Below are 21,070 nucleotides of genomic sequence, written 5' to 3'. Positions count from 1 at the left end.
ATTGGATGTCGGCGGTCGCATGCTCACGGGCTCTCCGATTGCACGACGGCAGGAGGGGGGTGAGAGGCAGCTGCAGTGATATCACCCTTCCCATTTGAGGACGTTTAAAAATGTGCCATGGACAGGAAGTGTTTATAGTGTACATCCAGGCAAACATTTTTTTGGAGTAGATCCATACAAATAAACCTCTGTTGGGACTATGAAGGCAACAACTAAATTATTTAAAAATCTTCACTTTTATTATACATTATAATTAGCTCAGTATAACAAAAAAAAACAAAAAAAATGGCATGTTTTACAAAACATTGTTCTGAAAATGTACAAATGTATTCATTCATGTAAGTGATAATCCCATTCCAACTCAGATAAGTCCTATAACATGTAATCATTATTCCTCTATTCATAAAATTCCATTTTCTGGGTGATCCAACGCGTTTCAAATCTTTTTCTAATTCTTCCTCAGGGGTAGGGGTGTACCACACTGAAAATAACTGTACATATATGATTGTAACAACCATACACTAGAATAAATGGATGCCAGATATTCTCTCCAAGGAAAAAATGTTCCTATGGTCAGTAGGCATGTGCAATTCGTTTTGTTCCAAATTAGTTTTTTAACAAATTTTGACAAATTCGTAAATTTCACAATTAACGAAAACCCCTTTAACAAATCTTATTAATCAATTATTTTGAGAGAGGTACCCCTACTCCTAAGGAAGAATTTGCAAAAGATTTGAAATGCGTTGGATCATCCATAAAGTGGACTTTTAATGAATAGAGGAATAATAACTACTAACTACTAATAATAACACTACTATAATGTTATAAGTCTGATCTGGTTTGAAATGGATATACCACTTACATGAACGTATACATGGTTGAGCCAGATATAGTTCGGAACATTGTTTTGTAAAATGTACCATGGTTTTTTATTGTTATACTGAGCTAATTGTGTACAATAAAAGTGATGACTTTTTTAATAATTAAGTTGTTGCCTCCAAAGTCCTAACAGAGGTTTATTTGTATGGATTTATATTTAAATACAGGGATAGTGACAACATCTGTCCACACCAAAAACTTGTATTTTATTTTTAACGTGTGTTAATTTGGATACAGTAGAAAGGGGTCGGAACTCCCGTCAGGTTGTCATTGCTATCTGAGACTCAGTAAGAGAAACTACCCCTCACTCACTGACCCGGTGACAACATCAGACAGGAAGTAGGAAAAACCAGCAACAGGGACACAGACAGCAATAAAAAGCTGACAGGGGTGCTACCATTTCCATATGTTACTAAATAAAATGCTTTTCTATTTCTGCCTGTTTTATGTTGAATATTTGTCTTGATTTATTGTGCGGTGAAATGATTGTCACTAGGATGGGAAGTAATGCGAGAACTTCCATGCTCTATCCAAAAAAAATTGGATGTTTTGGTGTTAAAATAAAAATATTGCCATGTCTTTTTCAGCATACTTCTCTTTAGGGTCACAGGAGTACATATACTGTTCTTTTGTGACATGAAGTCAGCTGATAGCAGCTATTGCCTGCTATGAGCCGACAGGGTAGAGCTGTGCCAGGCTTGCAAAGAATCCTAACAGTATTGTTGGGATCCACAAGGCTGCCTTGATAGCTGGCTCCTCCTTTCAGAATGCGGCTGAGCCCACGGTTCACAATTTCAAACCGACATTTCAGTCTGACTTCGGGGGCGATTTGACAGACCTGTGCGGGTTCCTGCAATGTCTGTTGAAATCAGCCCTGAAGTTGCCAAAAGTATTGCAGGAACTACTTTAGGGAATCGGTGCGGTGCCGCAAAGTTAGCGTCCCACTGTCCCACTGACAGTGCCATTGCCGGCGATAGGCTCCAATTTGGCATGCGATTTGACATGTCAAATGGCATGTAAAATCGTCCCAATGTAAACGTGGGCTTAGAGACAGAGCCAGCCACACCCGCTTCCTCCCCAGCCTGGCGTTACAGTGAGCGCTGAAGGAGTGGAGAGGGGTGGAGCTTGCAGCAGACCAAGAGCTAAGAGATTGGTGGTCATGTTGGCCACCAGTGAGGGACAGCTGCAGCATGGGGGTGAGTACATATGTTTGTTTGTTTTTTGTAATCCTACACTTCTCCTTTAAATTCAGTGTCATCATTAGTTATCACAATTATGAACAAATGTTTTGTTTGCAGCTACAATTAGCTTTGCACTAAAAGAGATACATTTATAGAAATCCCTGTAATAAAGTACATAATTCACATACCTTGTACACTGGCTATATAGATATAGATATAGATATATGGATATATATATATGGAGATAGATAGATAGATAGATAGATAGATAGATAGATAGATAGATAGATAGATAGATAGATAGATAGATAGATAGATAGATAGATAGATAGATAGATAGATGTATATGTTACAGGAAATGTATACATTTTCAACAGATGTCCAAATAAATAATGGAAATTCAAGAAAAAAAAAGGAGAAATCCTGAACATTTAGGTGGATATAATTCTCATATCTGCTGATAGCTCTCGGCCTCCACAGTTGCGTTCTTCATCAGGCGGCCTGGTTCATGCATGAGATCTACAATGTAACTCTCTGGAGGAGCTCTTGTCCCTGGTCTTAGTGAGTCGCTGAGCAACTTGACTTCATTCCAAGCACGACCATAGTCACCACGTTCCAGAGTACAAGCAATGCCAATTCTGTCTGCTACAGCCTAGAAAACATGAACATTATACTGTGGAGTACAAGCAATGTTAACACTGTCCATTACAGCCTAGGAAACACACATTATAGCCTTGCGTCCCTTTATGTGGCCCTCAGGGGCCCCTGCGGATAGTAGCCTGTGTTTCCCTTGCCTCAGTGCTTACTCAGGCCAGTAAAGGAATGTTTTCTTTAGACAAAATTTATGTAGTTAAATGGCCGGGTTTATTCTTTTCACACAATCTTACTTTGTGGTGTTATCCATCCCCTGTCTCGCTTAATGATTTTTCCAATGCTCTTGTATAATGGATCTTGCTGAGAGAAATATCAAATGTGGCTAAAACTATTTTAAAAGGGGACTGCAGGGAGCCCAAAAAAAAAAAAAAATGTTGCTGCGATCTGGTGTGATTACAGCCCTTTTAAATGAATGGGCTGAAATCGCACTGCACCTGGATTACATGTTAATCACAGGAATGCACAGCGTGTTTCTGTGTGTAATTCATGGTCTGAACTAGAGCTGCACGATTAATCATTATAAAATCGCAATCTCGAATGAACCCCCCTCACAATCTTAATCCGGCATTTCCACGATTCATGTAACAAGTGCGGAGATGTTCTTTGCTCACAGCTGTCAAAAAAAAAAAAATCAGCCAGTAATGTTTATCAATATGAGCTGAAAGAGAGATAGAAAGAAACATTGTATCCTTGTGTTCTTTTAGAGATCAAAGGTATAAACTTTGGACTGCAAATGAGGTCAGTTTAACCACTTAAAGCGGACTTACACCTAAAAGTGACGGCCGGGAAGTGGTTCTGTTATCCTGACTGGGCGTCATATAACGTCCAGCAGGATAACATGCCAGGGCATGCCCGTGGGGGCGAGCAGCATGGCGATCGCAAGTGCGGCGTGTCAGTCTGACACCCCGCATCTCCTATCGTGATAAGAAGCCTCTGTCAGAGTGCAGGTGCCTAGTTTTGACAGGTACCCAGCTCCCACTTCTGCTCGGGGTGCCTAGGCGGCTCGAGCAGAAGTTCTCCTCCCCCCTCCCTCCCTGCAATCTTCTGGTACACGTTACAGAAGATTGCCTGGCCATTCAGGACGCGCAGAGTGACTTGCGCATGGGCAGTGTGCACCTGGCTGTCACAGCCGAGTACCCACACTAGTTATGCTGATGTCGTGGAGAGGCGGGGGAGAGAACCGAGGCTTCGGGCGGCCGCATTGCTGGATCCTGGGACAGGTGAGTGTCTGTTTATTATAAGTAAGTGGCTACAGTTTTTGTAGCTGCTGACTTTTAATAAAAACGGAAATGGCCGGAAGTCCGCTTTAAATAGTACACACGATTGGACTTTCCGCCAACAAGACCGTGAATGTTTGTTCGAAGGATGTTGGCTCAAACTTGTCTTGCATACACACGGTCCCACAAATGTTGGCCAACAATTCCAAAAGTGAGAACGCGGTGACGTACAAGATGTACGACGAGCCGAGAAAAAGGAAGTGAAGTTCAATAGCCAGTGCAGCTCCTTCTGCTTGATTCTGAGCATGAGTGAACTTTTGTGCAACGGACTTGTGTACACACTATCAGACTTTCCGACAACAAAGTTTTGTTGGCGGAAAATTTGAGAACCTGCTCTCAAACATTTGTTGGCGGAAAGTCCGACAGCAAATGTTTGATGGAGCCTACACACAGTCGGACTTTCCGAAAACAAGCTCACATCCAACATTTTCCCGTTGGAACGTCCGACCGTGTGTACGCGGCATAAGCCTTTTTCTGACACTTACAAGACACTTGCTTACAAGTTAAAACCAGTATTTTTGCTAGAAAATTACTTAGAACCCCCAAACATTTTTATATATATATATATATATATATATATATATATATATATATATATATATATATATATATATATATATATATATACTTTTTTTTTAGAAGAGACTCTAGAGAACAAAATGGCGGTTGTTGCAATATTTATGTCACACTGTATACACTGTATTTGCGCAGCGGTCTTCCAAGCGCATTTTTTGGCGAAAATATACACTTCAATTAATTAAAAAAAAACTAAACAGTAAAGCTAGCCCATTTTCTTGGTATAATGTGAAAGATGATGTTACGCAGCGAGAATCGTGAGAGAGTTGTGAGCTTTATTCTAAGCAAAAAAAAATTGTGGTTCTCATTGTATCCAGAATCGTGCAACTCTAGTTTGAACCAACATTAAAGTAATTGTAAAGGTTTGTTTTTTTAAAATAAATAAAAAACATGTTTTACTTACCTCCTCTGTTATGCACAGAGTGGTCCTTTTCTGGGGTCCCCCGGAGCCGCTCCTGGCTCCTCCTCCTAATCGAGTGCCCCCCCCCCCATTGTTTAATCATAGTTGTGGAAGATAAAGTTTGTAGATAAAATGTTCTACACTACCGGTCATATATGTATCATTCTTTTCTATAAATAACTCTCTGACAAAAATAGATTACCAAGTGAAGAGTTGGAAAGGTTCACTGTCGGTCAACGGTCGGCGTTTCCTTATGTTGCAACTTTGGAAAACGTAACACTATATAGTTACATCTCTCTTCAAATGTTTCAATTAATCTAATCTATCAAGTTATAAAAAGCAAAGCAACAAAGAGACTCTTTCATACCTGTCCACCAAGGGACTCCTCAGTTCTATAATTAGCATACAGCAATATTTTGTTTCAAATTAACTGTTTAAAGCCCAAAAAAGGACCAGACATGTAGCATATCTGCAGTAATTGACCATCTCTTGTAGCATGCCTGTGGTCTTTGACAATCTCCTGTTCCATGTCTGCAATCTCTGACAGCATTCTGTAGCTTCCTATTAAAAGAGAAGTATCCCCATTTTGTTTTTTTGCAGAATCATACTTACCTGGCTGGATGCAGCATCGATTTGATGCTGCATATGTCCGCCACTGGCTCTAAGAGAACTGAGCGATCAAACACCGCCGATCGCTCAGTTCTAAGGGCTCTCTGAGCAGAGAGCTGGTGACTGCTAGTCACCACTCTCTGCTTTGCCCCTCTCGCTCACTGAAGCACTGGTCTGTGGAGAGGGCAGGAGCAGGTGGCTCAGGCTCTAAGCGGCTTGCTGAAAGGCTGAGCCATGTGCCGGTCCAGGCATGTAGGCAGATCCCGACTTCATTGTTGCGATCTTGCCTGAGCCCGTACCAGCTCTCTGACGTCAGTGATGTCAGCCATCAGCGGGTTTCAGCCAGCTGTCTGCTGAAAAAGTGTCACAGGAGTGCAGAACGAACTGAACTCCTGTGAGCCACAGGAGAAGTACAGCCAAACAAGCTTTGGCTGTAATTCTTTCGGTCTTTAATCATGCAATGATTTCTGCACAATTCTCAGCATCCATAAACTATTAAATGCAAATGCTGTGGTGACATCCACACAGAAGTGTGCATGACACCCTGCAATCACAGGAAGTGGGTTAAATGATGCAGAACACTGGTGACCTCTAGTGGCAGAAAATAATTACTGCAGTGGACAATGCTGAAGAGCTGGTAAGCATTGCAGACAAACCTGTTTAATGCTTGGAAGATAATAATTTTAAAAAATAACTTTACTGCAGATGGGCTTCAGATCTAAACCCTAACTACGTTATTTTGCTAAAGCACTTAGTATTATTAACAACTGCTGTTTATTTCCCCATAAAATGCTTTTATTTCTTTGTGCATCACAGTGCTGCAGATCTCATCCAGACTCCTTCAGCCACTTCTCATCCACATGCACTGACCCCAGCAAATCAATGCTTTGGACCACCTTCCTGATAGTGACAACGGAGGACCACCATGCCTGCACAATGTGTGTCAGCATGGCTGCATTTATTCTTTACCAGGGTGCATGTGACAAAGTGACAACACAAGAGAACAGCTGGGAGACAGGTATCACCCTATAACTGAAAGCACCTACATGACAGGATCACCTGGTATTGTTTTAAGAAAAACTACAGATTTATATGATTGAAACAACTTTTGAAATCACATTATAGAGTGAAAAAGCCCTTTAAAAATACATATCTCTCAGAGTATACCTTGTAGAGCAGTGCTCGGTGATAGAATATCCCTTTCTTAATCTTCCCAATGGGAATGACATTGCTCTTCAGCTCAAATTTAAGTTCACTGATATGGAGCTCCCAGCTGAATTCATGCAGGCGATCCTTCTCTATAGCACCGCCCATCTTTTCGGCCACAAACCTGCGTGGAATTTAAGAAAATCCATCACACTACAGGATTTTGTCTCATATAAAGAAGAAGCTTTTTTTTTCTATAAGCAGCCCCCCCCCAAATGATTGCTGCAATTATACTGAGATCATTACATGAATTAAAATGGAAATATATGCGGCCGTCTCAGTATCTTGACTGTTCAGCTGCATATTATGTAAGATTTAAAAGCCAGCATAAAAGCTTAACATGAATCAGTTTTAGTCTAAAGTCTGTACAAAGTAAATATAATGATTATGTGCTTGGGAGGAAAAAGAATATTTGTCAGGGTTAATCTAAGAGAACGTTTAAAGTGAAGATGTACTTTGCACATGCGAGGCAAAGGGACAGGTTCACTTTAATGCCAGACCAGCAGAGCATATACTTATAGCACCTTCCCTTTACTCCTTCTTTACTCTTTTCAAGCACTGGGAGCAATAGAGAGCTAGCTACGTGTAATCTCCAAATCACATGATATATTTTCCATAAGCTTTAAAGTGGTTGTAAACCCTTAAATATACCCAGTGAAGTGATTGGCCTCAGGAGATATACAGAGATTAAACAAATCCTCCCACATAAGTTGTACCTGTTTGTGACAGACTTACCCCGGACAGAGGCTTTTGGAGGGGACTGAATGCTAGCCTCTTGGCTACCAACTATGGGCCCTGGCATTTGAGGGAGCTACAAGCATTTAGGAAGATATTCTGTTATGTAATGCAAAAGGACATTATTAAGGAGCCCATGATGGCTTCTGCCAGCTTGGGACTTAGTGGACAGATGTATGTGAAAGGAATGCTGATTAATGAGATCTGGAAAGCCCGGGTCTTTCACCCAATAGTTTATTGTGCTCATTAACACACCTTTGTCTCCTAGCAAACTATTGGGGGATGTGTTTATACTTATGTGTATTGTAAGTTGAGTGAGGAGACGGCAAGTCTACCCTGAAAGGTCATATCTCTGAGTCACCTAGTCTGGGTAAATGATTATATAACTAGCTCATGTTAATTAGGTTCCTGGTTACAGGTGTATTGTTAGAGTAATATGAGCAAGAGGGGGGAACCTTCTCTTCAACTGTAAATAAGACTGTATTCTTGTTCTAATAAACAGTCCATGTTCAGCAACCAAACGAGTATTGTCTTGTTGTGTTTGTTAGCGGTTGGAATATCGGATATCTATATTCAGACTGGGAGGAAGCAGTATATGACGAAAGCACTCTAGCGGAGTGTAGGACGTTTCGTTATACTGTTTATCTGCAGCCTCCTCTTCTCTACATCCATTCAAAGTCCTGCATTTATAAGCTTGTCTGAGAGTTCAGAAAAGAGTGGGCAGAGAGCTAAAATTACACTCTGCAGAGCTCAGTGAGAAGATTTCTGAGAACTGATTGGAGGGAAGAGACATGCCCCCCTTCACACAGCTCACAGGAACAGAGCTGAGGCTGCCAATCAGCTGGAGATCCCTCCCCATTGCCTTTTTTCTCTTGGTGTCAGGAAAACTTGTCAGAAGTGATTCATGCTGATAGCAGAGGAACAAAGCAGAAGACAGAAATTACACTTAGTGCTTTTATTAGAGACAAGTACACACTATAGAGCAGTGATGGCAAACCTAGGGCACGCGTGCCACAGCTGGCACGCATGCCACAGCTGGCACGCAGAGCCATCTCTGTGGGCACACGAGAGGGTCCAGGTTCACGGCGGGGAGAACACGGCAGCAAGCAGGGGCGAGGTGCAGGAAATTTTCTGCACAAGTGAGTGGGCGGCTCCGCAGCCTTCGCGCGGAAGGCTACAGACCTGAGAGCACGGGAGGGAGAGAAACAAGCAGCGGCGAGGTGCAGGAAACTGCACGAGTGAGTGGACGATCCCGCATCCTCCGCGTGGACAGCGCGGGAGGGAGAGAAGAGCTTCACTGCTTAATTTTATGGCCGAAGAGGGGTGCAGCATCCCTGGCGCCTTCCGGAGCCTGGACTCCTCAAACCTCCTTAAACAGTGAGGCCCGGAGAACAGACTGACTGTGGGCCCGGAAGACGAGGACAGGCGAGAGGTGCAGGCTGTGAGGGAGCCGCTGGATGGAACAGAGCAGGGGGCTCTCCCAGGTCAAGGATGGAGACAGGTACCGGGCAAAATTATACACTGAATACCTGCAGACAAAGACTGGGGCAGGGAGGCAGAGCAGGGATTGCTGATAGGGACAGAGCTAGAGGTCTCCCTTTCTCACAGCTCCCCTGGTTTTCCATCCCCCCCTCTGTGTCCCCCACTCTGTCCCCCCTCTCTCTTTGTGTCCCCTCCCTCTCTCTCTCTCTCTCTGTATCCCCTCTCTCTCTCTGTATCCCCTCTCTCTCTCTGTCCCCTCTCTCTGTGTCCCCCCTCTCTCTCTCTCTGTCCCCTCTCTCTCTCTCTGTCCCCTATCTCTCTCTCTCTCTGTACCCTCTCTCTGTCCCCCTTCTCTCTCTCTGCCCTCTCTCTCTGTCCCCTCCCTCTCTCTGTCCCCCCACTCTCTCTGTCCCCCCTCTCTCTCTGTCCCCTCTCTCTCTGTCCCCCCTCTCTCTCTCTGTCCCCCTCTCTCTGTCCCCCCTCTCTCTCTGCCCCCCCCCTCTCTCTCTCTGTCCCCCTCTCTCTGTCCCCCCTCTCTCTCTGTCCCCTCTCTCTCTCTCTATCCCCTTTCTCTCTCTCTGTGTCCCCTCTATCTCTCTCTATGTCCCCTCTATCTCTCTCTGTCCCCTCTATGTCCCCTCTCTCTCTCTCTCTGTCTGTCCCCTCCCTCTCTGCATCTCTCTCACACCCCTCTCTCTCTGTCTCTCTCACAACCGCCCTCTCTCTCACACACACACATAACCTCTCTCTCTCTCACAACCCCCACTCTCTATCTCTCTGTTTTTTACACACGCCCCCATCTCTCTTACACACCCCCTCTCTTTCGCTCAGCACCCCTCTCTCGCGAAATGCTGTGTTGGCACTTTGCAACACAAAACCAACTTATTTATTTCAGTTTGGGCACTCGGGCTCAAAAAGGTTCGCCATCACTGCTATAGAGGCATATACCTTGTTCATATTTCATGTCTGAGGTTTACAACCACTTTAAAAGGTCTGTTCACCCAGAAGTAATCTTTTAGATATGAGTGAACCCTGGTAGGCTGAGTGAGGCCCTGGCTTCATACATGTGTTGCATGCTCCAACAGTGAGACCTTCCTGCGATAAGCCCCGACTCTGTTCCTGTCCAATTGATATTTTGGTGTTCCTGCGCCTCTGTGTGTCTGAGCTCCATCCGTTATATCCTCCGTCATATAAAATAAATAAAACATCCAACAGGTAGAGTGAGCACTCCTCATAATGAGCACAGCAGGTGTAGCCCCCAAATCTCAGAATATGAATCTCAGCTACAGAAATATATGAAAGGAGGGCGCCTTTAATTCCACAGACCTACCAAAACTGTGATGTGCTGCATATTGCACATCCTTCATCCGACTGGGTTTACTCAGTATTGCAAATGACCGTAAAGTCCAGAAACCCATGGAAAATATTAGAATCCTTCTTCAATCTGTCTTCAATAAAATGAAAATTGGTTGCCATAGGTTACTGCAATGTGCAAATCACTGTTACTCTTTCCACTGCCTTATTAAAATGAATTGAGGAGGATAAGAAAATATTGACTAGAGGCATATGTATTCTTTTTTTTTTTTTTTAACAGTGAATTTTTATTTTATTAAACATATAAGACAGTACATAAACTTTCAGCATTATACTAGGATCTAACAGCAGTCGATAGACTACAATATGCAATCATACATATAAAAGGGTTCTTCCATTCCACTCCAACTTGTGGCGACGGACGAAATATATACAGTACATGAAGTGTGACTTCTTACTGGAGTAATACAGTATTGGTAAATAAGTCTCTAGGGAAATATCAGACGTTACTTCAAGGTGTAAAATACCCAATCTACCATACCCCCTCCCAAACGAGGGGGAAGAGGGGGGAGGGTGAACACCTGGGTCCACTCCATCTCAGGGGCGGCCACATGCATCCACCCAACTCGACCACACTTTATCGAATTTTTGAGGACAGTTCCTGCTCTCATAGGTCAGGCGATATAGCGGCAGAACATTATTTACCGCCGCCTCCCAAGCCTCCACAGTGGGCGCCTCTTTTTTCTTCCAATTAAGGAGTATTTCTCTCCTTGCATAAAATAAGGAAAATGTTAGGCATTGTTTGGTATAGCGGTCTCCCTCTATCTCTCCTAAGTAGCTGAGCAAAAAAGTTAAAGGATCCATTGGAATCTCTGTACCACATACCACCTCCAGTTTGTTTGCTACCGCATTCCAAAACGGACCTAGTTTGGGACAGGACCAGACCATATGAAAGAAGGAGCCCACCTCTTTCCCACATCTAGTGCAGTCAGAAGTCTTTTCGGGGTAAATTTTTGCTAGACGTTGGGGTGTGTAGTAAGCTCTGTGGATAAATTTTAGCTGAATAAATCTATCCTTGGCAGCAATCATGGACGGGATAAACGTAGTCAGACACTCCTCCCACTCCTCCTCCCCCAGCGAGGAGATATCCGCCTGCCACTTGGCCCTAGTTCTATCAGTTTTAATGTCATGAGCGACCGTTAAATATAAATAAAGGGAGGATAGGGGTTTCTCCAGCATCCCAGAGATCAAGAGGCGCTCGATTGAATCTGGTTCGAGCGTCACCTGGTGGGGAAACTGGGCCCTGAGGGCGTGCCTTAGCTGCCAGTATTTGAAAAGAAAGGAGTTTGGCAGGTTATGGGCTTGTTGTAATTCTCTAAAAGATTGTACTACTCCCCTTGACATCACCTGTTTTAATTTAGTGATACCTCGACTGGCCCATGCCGCCGGGTCCGGCAAACTAAGGAGGTGTGGGAGCATCGGATTTGCCCACAACGGGGTGTGTGGGGACACCGTGAGTGGTTGTAAGAGCGCTGCTCTAGAGGCTTTCCACACTTGGATTGTGGTCTTCATGGGGCCTGTGACCGCAGGAGTAGCCTTCATTCCCCTATACGGAAGGTTGGACAGCGCTGCATAAGAACCCATGACTGCCGCCTCCAAGGTGACTGCTGGGTTCTGGCGAGGCTGCGAAAACCACCACCTCACCGTCACCAAGACGCCACATCAATGCGCCCGGCCCCTTGCAGGACGTCAGATGCATGAATTCCAACACAGAGTGTTTTTTTTGAAGCATTGATTAGAGCCAGAGGCTGCAATAGGCTTCAATATAGGGTGGGCTCGGGGGGGGGGGAGAATGCGCTCGGAGCCCACCCAGGCATGTTATAATAGTGAATGAATATTCACTACTGTAACACTGATCCTCCTCCTGGCCAAGCTGCCTGCTGCCCTCTGCCTAGATGGGGTCAACGCTGTATCCTGGCCTAGGCCGACAAGGCCAAGGCCTAGGGCAGCACTTTGCAGGGGGGCAGCACAGAAAGAGTCCCCGCCGGCTTGCGCTACACTGTTAGTGTAGCGCCAGTCTTATGGGGCGGACTGGGCTGAGAGGCAAATTAGTCTAGCGCCCCCATAAAGTGGCTGCACTGCTTCAAGTATGCGGGCGGCTGGCATGCCGCAACTTTGGCGCTTCTAATTTTGACTGTCCTATCATCCTGGACCACAAACCTTTCTCACTGTACTATGTTTTCTGCTGCACCATCGCATGGTTATATCTTCTTAGTCCTCTCCATAAAATTATCAGAAATTTGTGATTAAAGTAGAACTATAGCCAACACTTTTTTTTTCATTTTGGATAGAATAAGGGAGGGTTATAGCCACTGTCAGTTTATTTTTTACCATCCCTGTCCCATTGCAGAGATTTCCCTTCACTTCCTGCCCCATAGCCAAACAGGAAGTGAGAGGAAATCTATGCAAATTAAGGGAATCCATTGTCCCCCCAGGCCCTCAGAACTAGTGTCCCCATTTGAAAATTTCAGGACGGGTCTTAAACAGCAAGGGGTGTGGCCTTGACAGGAAGGGGTGGGTCATATTTAAATTAGGGGGTGCACGAGTTTAGTCAGGCCTAGGGCAGCACAAAACCTAAATACACTACTGGATGGGGTAAGTGCCGGACCGACCGGCAGACAGCAAGCAGGGGGAGGGGGGGTTGAGGTGCCGCTGGGGGGGTGGTTGTTTGTCGCCCCCCCCCGAAAAAAAAAAGCCTACCAGCCTCCACTGGTGTATTGTGTATTTCTTCGGGATTTGTGCAGTAATCTAGTGTGAATCTTGGCTTCAGAGCTGGATGTTCCTGTAAAAAAAGAATGGTCACTGCTGCTCTCTCTTCCTGTGCAGGGTGACTGTTCTTCTCTCTTCCCCCTCCTGCAGGCAGCCTGTAGTGGGTGGAGTCTGTTGGGCCCCTCCCACAGCTCTGTTCTCTGCACAGGATGTATGAAGTGCAGTGAGATGTCACTGCCAATTTTACAAGGAAATGTATTGGTTTGCAAAGATATTTGGTGCATAAAAAGTGGATTAAATCCTTTGTGGCTATAGAGGAATATATTTGCATTGACATTTTTGTTCCCTGAGTGCAGCTATAAATAAGAACATATAGGGGGAGATTTACTAAAACTGTAGAACCCAGAATCCGGTGCAGCTGTGCATGGTAGCCAATCAGCTTATAACTTCAGCTTGTTCAATTAAGCTTTGAAAAAAAATACTGAAAGCTGATTGGTTTCTATGCAGAGCTGCAAAAGATTTAGCACTCTCCAGTTTTAATAAATCTCCCCCATAGCCATATTTGGTGGTTTGATCTAAACAAACATGTACTTACTGTGCCAGAGCTACCACTTGCTCTCGGATGTGTGGAAGAGGAAGGATTGTTCTGGAAGCCTCTGAGATATAATCATTTAATTCCTGGTCACATGGTGGGAACCACTGAAGTGTCTCAGGATTGGGATCTGGTGGAGCTATGACCTGGGGTACCTCATCTTCCTCTTTCATCTTCTCTTCCTCCTTCTTCACTTTCCCCTTTCCTTTGCTGAAAAAAAATTAGGATGTTTACAGATATATAATTCTCTGTACAGAGGAGATTTATGGCAATTAACGCCTTGATGCTGACCTAAGAAAAATATGCGGCCCCACCGGACTGGGCGTTTTTCAGTGGGAGCCGCACATTTGCTTATCTCCCTTTGTACTGGGAGAACACTGCATGGAGTGCTCCCAGCACAGAAACCAGTGTCTCACTGAGAGCCCCGGGCCCCGTAGTAACGATCGAGACCCGGAACTCCCGATTCTGGATCACCTGATTGCTGTGATAACCTCTGGCTGACTCTGGCTATCACGGTGATCAGTCACGGTGAAGCTCACCCCCGTGCTTTCTCTCTCTCTGTCTTTAAAAATACATAAATAATATATATAAAAAAAAAACCTATATCAAGGTTTGATCTAGGTCAGAGCCAGGGTTAGTGTTTGGGTCAGGGTCAGTATTTTTTTGGACAGGATATTTTTTTTTTTCCCTTTAATTAGTATCAGTGCCGGTGTGTTTTAGGTAGGATAAAAAACAAAACAAAATGCGCACCATTGTTTTTGGGCTGTACTATGGGTACAAACAACATCTAACATACACATATGTGGTATCGCTGCGATCGTCAGGAGCAGGAGAAGTTAATTTGGGTTCTTCTTTGGTGGAAGGTAATGGTAGTAGCAAGAAATATACAGCTACATTTTTAAAAAAAAATTTTTACTATTTTGGGACAGGCTTCCTTTGATATAAAAAAAAAAAAAAAAAATCAGGAGATATGTATTTACCATTTACCACCAAATGAAGGCCTAATTTCTCGTGAAAAAATGCGGTATAATCCACCTGGATGCACAAAGTAGTTGTGATGATATGTACAGTTTACTAACACATGTGAAAGTTGCAAAATTGTGCTTAGGTATTAATATTTGTTTTACCCTTAGGCGTGAAGGGGTTAATAATGTGTATCTACAGCTAAAACTTTTTTTAAGTGAGTAGAGAATGGTTACCCTGTCTGGTTTATTGGATGTGTGTCATTGGAGAAAGTTCCCTTCACTTCTAATGCTGGACACACAACAGGAAGCAAATGGAAACCCCATTTTGGCAGTTGTCAGATGTATTTCTACTTTTATCCTGTTACAGCGAAACTATAAGATTCTGGGTTTCCCATCACTTCCACTGACTGGTCTCCAGGACAAATAGAGAGAATCTCCCCAGCAGGGACAGAGACTGCAATTACAAATGACAGCTGAAGGCAAACTATGGCTTAGGGGTGAGCAGCACCGGGGTCCAGGACACTACCTGCATGGGGTTTGCATGTTCTCCCTGTGCTTACATGGCTTTACTCCGGGTACTCCGGTTTCCTCCCACACTCCATAGACATGCTGGTAGGCTAAGTATGTGTGTGTCTGTATGAGAAATTGAGGACCTTAAATTGTAAGCTCCTTGAGGACAGGGACTAATGTGAATGTACATTATGTATAAAGCACTGTGTAAATTGTCAGCACTATATAAATGTAATTGTATTACATTGTAAGCGTTTTTGTTTTTCTAAGTCTCCTCCACAACATAGTTTTAATACCAGTTGATTTTGCCAGGAGATCAACTGATGTTCCACTTCCTTTAACAGGTCCAAAAGAAAACAAAATCTGCTGTAATTCCTTAGCCCAGGTTCATACTAGAACGAGGTGCAGGAAACGCCTTAATGACTCCCCAAACACAAGTCGTAAATGGAGTGCGTTTGTCTGCACAGGATCACATGGTAGGCCATGCAATCCGGGTGCAGTGCATTTCCAAAATTAGTGCATGCACTACTTTGGTGCAATGTGAACCCATTGAAAATGAATGGGCTCACGTCACACCACACTGAATCGCATGTGAATTGCACAAGAATGCGGTGCGTGTACCTGTGTGAATCATAGGCGATTCATTGTGTGAACCTAGCCTTAGCCTCTTCCCGTCAGTGCCCCCTGCCCATTTTAGAGCTTCTAAATACTGGTAAGTGGAGGCGGGCATTCAAGTCATGTGCCCGCTGTGAATGGTTGTCACAGCAATCACATGATCGGAAAACTCCTGATCACAAGTTTGCATTGGGAGCTTTCCGGTCCCTGACGGTGTCTGTGCTGGGAGTGTGCAGGGCGTGCGCTCTCAGCACTGAAAACTGTTTACATAAGGCCGCATATATGCGGCTCCTTGGCGTTCAAGTACACCTGCCGAGAGGCCACATATATGCGTCACTTCCGCAGGAAGTGGTTAAAATGTTTTTCAGCAGTTGGATGCCTAAAGTGGAACTAAAGGCAAAAATACTTACCTTAGTTCCAACGGTCTGACGCCCCTGAGAGGTCCCTCGTCACCCTCATATGCCCGGGTTTGTGGGTGTGCCATCCATACAGGAATGAAAACTGAGCTATGCATGCACAGCTCAGTGTACATTCCACAGAGGATTGTGAATAGACAAATAAGTGTACTTTCCTGCATGTCTCTTCTGCAATAAAAAGCCTGCCTAGTCATCATTTTTTTTTTAAATTTAGTTCTGCTTTAAATTGTTGGCACTCTAGAAATACTTGTAATAAATAAGTCACTTTATCCAAAACTAACTAAAAGTTTTAGTTAGAGATGCACTAAGCCAGCAAACAGTACCAGATTTCATACAAAAATTTAGGTACATTGACATCCCTCATCTTGATCATCTGACTTCAAGGAGACATCAACACAGAGCTCCTAATCTACTTACCTTTTTTGAGTCTGACAGTATTGAAACCAAAGGCTCAGCATGATAGCTGGCAACCAGCATTAACAGAAGGAGGACAGGAAGGGTAGCTCACCTATTTCCTTAACCGCTTGACGACCAGCCGCCGTCATTATACTGCGGCAGGCCTGCGCGATCCCGCGAACCGTTGTAGCTATACGTCGGCTCGCGGGATCGGGATAACAGGCACGCCCACTGCACTGCGGGGGGTGCCGATGCTCGTGGCCAACGGCTACGAGCGATTGCGGGCACGAGAGACAGAGCAGGGACGTGTGTGTATAAACTGTTCTGTTCTGTGAGGAGTGACAGATCGTGTGTTCCTAATAGCTAGGAACCATGATCCGTCACTTCCTCTAGGTCAGTCCCCTCACCCTACAATTAGAAACACATTGAGAGAACACAGTTAACCCCTTGATCGCCCCCTAGTGTTAACCCCTTCCCTGCCAGTGACATTTTTACAGTAATCAATGCATTTTTAATAGCACTGATCGCTGTATAAATGGCAATGTTCCCAAAAATGTGTCAAAAGTGTCCGATGTGTCCGCCATAATGTTGCAGTCCCGATAAAAATCGCAGATCGCTGCCATTACTAGTAAAAAAATAAATTATAATAAAAATGCTATAAATATATCCCCTATTTTGTAGACACTATAACTTATGCGCAAACCAATCAATATATGCTTATTGCGATTTTTTTTTTACCAAAAATATGTAGAAGAATACATATTGGCCTAAACTGAGACAAAATTTGCTTTTTTTTTTTTTTGTAAAAAAAATGGGGATATTTATTATAGCAAAAAGTACAAAATATTGTGGGTTTTTTTTTTAAATTGTCGCTCTTTTTTTGTTTATAGCACAAAAAATAAAAACCGCAGAGGCGATCAAATACCACCAAAAGAAAACTCTATTTGTGGGAAAAAAAGGATGTCAATTTTGTTTGGGTGCAACGTCGCACGACCGCGCAATTGTCAGTTACATTGACGCAGTGCCGAATCGCAAAAAATGCCCGGTCATTCAGCAGCCAAATCTTCCAGGGGGTTAAATTGGTTAATGACAGGTTTCCTTTAAGATTTATCAAGGTTTTTAGCTGTCTGAACTCACTGTTAATCCTCTGTGATTTATAAGGTAAGAATCAGCCAGGACAGCCATGTAATATTGGAAACACCAAAACATATATGGGAAAGCACAGATATACACAAACATTGTTTTCTTAACATTAATAATTTAGGTTGAAATTAGAATCCATATCAATAAATCTGCAGCTGCTGGACAGAGGAATGAATACCCTACAGACAGATCTAAATGACAAAGCTACGACCTGACCTCTGAGATGCTAAGAAAAGCCACTCCACTGAGTTACTTAAACGGAAATTTATAATCTTTGTAATGTTTTAGACACATATGGAAGTGATTAGCTTAATAGAAGTAATATTATCAATGTGTACTGATGTTTTAAATCCCCTATTTCTATGCATAGTTTGTATGTACCTGTAGGCAGCTATATTTATTAATACACATACTTCCCACTTTATATCATTACACATTGACCATGCTATGCATCCCCGTGCAGACTGTCATATTCATGTCAATTGGGACGCAGCGGCTGCTCCCAATTTGACAACCATGCTGGTGCACAGCCTTGAATGCACACTGTCTGTAGGTTCTCTCACACCGGTGTTTTTGTTTTTTTAACAGATTCCCCTTGAACTGAACCTGTCAGTATTCTTATGCCCTGTACACACAGTCGGACATTGATCGGACATTCCGACAACAAAATCCTAGGATTTTTTCAGACGGATGTTGGCTCAAACTTGTCTTGCATACACACGGTCACACAAAGTTGTCGGAAAATCCGATCATTCTGAACGCGGTGACGTAAAACACGTACGTCGGGACTATAAACGGGGCAGTAGCCAATAGCTTTCATCTCTTAATTTATTCTGAGCATGCGTGGCACTTTGTCCGTCGGATTTGTGTACACACGATCGGAATTTCCGACAACGGATTTTGTTGTCGGAAAATTTTATAGCTTGCTCTCAAACTTTGTGTGTCGGAAAATCCGATGGAAAATGTGTGATGGAGCCTACACACGGTCGGAATTTCCAACAACAAGGTCCTATCACACATTTTCCGTCGGAAAATCCGACCGTGTGTACAGGGCATTATAGTGGGCATATGCTGTTTGTGCATGTTTCTTTATCATTATGTTCAGGACAAAAATATAACAATTTACATATTTTAAAATGTCTTTTTTAGCTAGGTATGTATGACATTCTGCATGTAAATTTTTCAAATTTACCATGTGCAGACACCAGGCAGCACAATACTGTCTGCAGCACTGCATATGGCTATGCTGTGAATAGCCTGAAAACCAATGATCTACTGTTTTCACACGGGGCTGATCAGTGATGATCCGCCCCGTGAACACCCGTGATCGCTCCGCCGATCGCTAAGCAGGAAGATGACAGGTCCATCGCTGCACACTGTGGGTAGGGTTTCCCTCCGTTACACTTTTCGGATCGGAGCGGGTCGGATGTCAGCGGACATGTCACCGCTGACATCCGACGCTCCATAGGGATACATGTATGTCCGTTTTTCATCCAAAAACGGAAGGATGAAAAACGGACATACGGATCCCTCGTGTGAAAGAGGCTTAGGCTTGCCATAGATGGATCAAAAATTGGCCAGTTCAGGAGGGCCCCAACTAATTACTGTATGATGAATGTATAGCTGTTCCTGCTCAATAGAAGATGATCTAATGATCGGCTTCTGTCAAACAGGAATGTTGGAAAATTTTCATTCATTCAGCACGTGCAGCCAATTGGCTGTTGCGCTGATCAGTGTATTCTGACAGCTGAGGAGTCCTAGCTGTCAGGATACAATGGCACAGCAAGGAGGATTCCCCTATCCACCTCCCTCGTGTGGCTGGGTGAATCCATTCAGTTTTTTTTTCGAACAGTCTGCTGGCTGATTGAAAAAAGTGACCCATGTATGGCCAGCTTTATTTAGGTGTATTGACAACACCGACTGCTGTATGATTCAGAGGAGGGAAACCCCCACCTCCTTATTTGCTAGACTAAGGCCGACCATAGAGGGAGAGATTTTCTTTCCTGCAGCCACGGATTGCAACCACAGACAGTGGTGATGGGGAATCCCTAGCGGCATGGGGGCAGGGGAAGTCGTCCCCGCCAGGAGATTACAGTTATTTTTGCTAGTTGCCATAACAACTGCTAGCAATAATCGCATGTAAAATTTGACAGGCTGGTTGTACCCAAGTTGATCAACCGATCAACTTGGGTACATTTAGACTGCTGAACCGGCCAAGATTGAACTGTCTATGACCGGCTTAAGGCTGACCATAGATTATACAATCTTCTTTATTAATTGCTCAATTCCCCCATCAACACTCTACGTTGTATTATGACAATGGGAAGTTTCATCACCGTTAGGACTGGCTAAATTATGATTGATTTATGGGTAGGCTACTATCGATCGACTTCAGTACAACAGCCTGTCGGCTATAACCACCAGCAAGATTTATTGTGGGAAAACTCCCCCTGTCAGAGGGAGCACAGAGGGAGGGATTCCCCCATCAACTCTGACTGGGGAATCGGGTTGAAAGAAAGAAAATTGCAAAATCTATGACCAACCTAAGCCATCCTGTATGGGTTTTCTGTTTAGGAAAATAGTCACAGATGAATTGGCAAGCCTATTAGAAAACGCAGTATGACCTGCAAAAAAATGTAATTAGAGACTCAGTAAACCGGTAAAAAAAAAAAAAGAAAAATAATTTATTTTTAGCTTACTGAGATAAGGATAAAAAATATAAATCTATAAAAAAAAGTTTATAAACTGGTAAACAAAAAAGTGACCAAAAACCATTTTAACGGCCCTTTAAAGTTTTAAAATGAAAAAATTCTGCCTATTGCTGACAATACATGGGGCATTTTCAGAAGCTTTTCATTAGCTTAATTCATTAGCTTAATTCAGTTGAACAAATGATCACATGAAATTGAATGGACCTCTGCAATCTGCCACCCGCAATTTTTAATGACTTTATGGTCCTTAACAACTGAAAATATGGTGAGTATCATCTGAAGCCAACACAATGCTATTAGAGACATTCAAAATTTAATTCAATTGACTAAAAACCGGTATATGTTTTCTTTAACAGAATGAGCCCAGGTTGAAAACTTTGAATAATCTGTGCTTATAATGGTGACACTACATGTTATAATCCACCCAAGCGTTCAGCTTTTTTAATTTTAGTTGTTGCCCGGTAATCCGTCATACGAAGGCGTTATGTTAGGAAGCACATCTGCTTCAGTTTAGGCGTTCGCTAATTCATAAAAAAAAGAATTGTCTGACACATTCCATGGCACGTCTGTCTTTCAGTAGAGGATTTCTGAGCTCTCCAGAAAACTCCACATGATTTTAAGCCGTGCATGTTTTTTATTA

At 43.4% G+C, this 21,070-nt stretch overlaps 1 protein-coding gene across 2 annotated transcripts in view; it reads right to left on the bottom strand.

Moving 5' to 3' along the window:
* Positions 1–422: 422 nt before the first annotated feature.
* ARMC3 (armadillo repeat containing 3) overlaps positions 423–21,070 on the bottom strand; it is a 127,964-nt gene continuing 107,316 nt past the window's right edge. For both annotated transcript variants that reach the window (XM_073629765.1, XM_073629766.1), the window contains 3 exons: positions 13,678–13,884; positions 6,744–6,906; positions 423–2,712 (listed from right to left, as the gene is read on the bottom strand). In XM_073629765.1, the coding sequence (XP_073485866.1) occupies positions 2,509–2,712; positions 6,744–6,906; positions 13,678–13,884 (574 nt within the window). In that variant the 3' untranslated portion in view covers positions 423–2,508. The remainder of the gene's footprint in view (positions 2,713–6,743; positions 6,907–13,677; positions 13,885–21,070) is intronic.

The sequence above is a fragment of the Aquarana catesbeiana genome, linkage group LG05 (genome assembly GCF_042186555.1).
Source record: "Aquarana catesbeiana isolate 2022-GZ linkage group LG05, ASM4218655v1, whole genome shotgun sequence".
NCBI classification, from domain to species: Eukaryota; Metazoa; Chordata; class Amphibia; order Anura; family Ranidae; genus Aquarana; species Aquarana catesbeiana.
The sequence above is the reverse complement of the archived record's forward strand: the minus strand, read 5'-3'. Positions and strand labels throughout refer to the sequence as shown.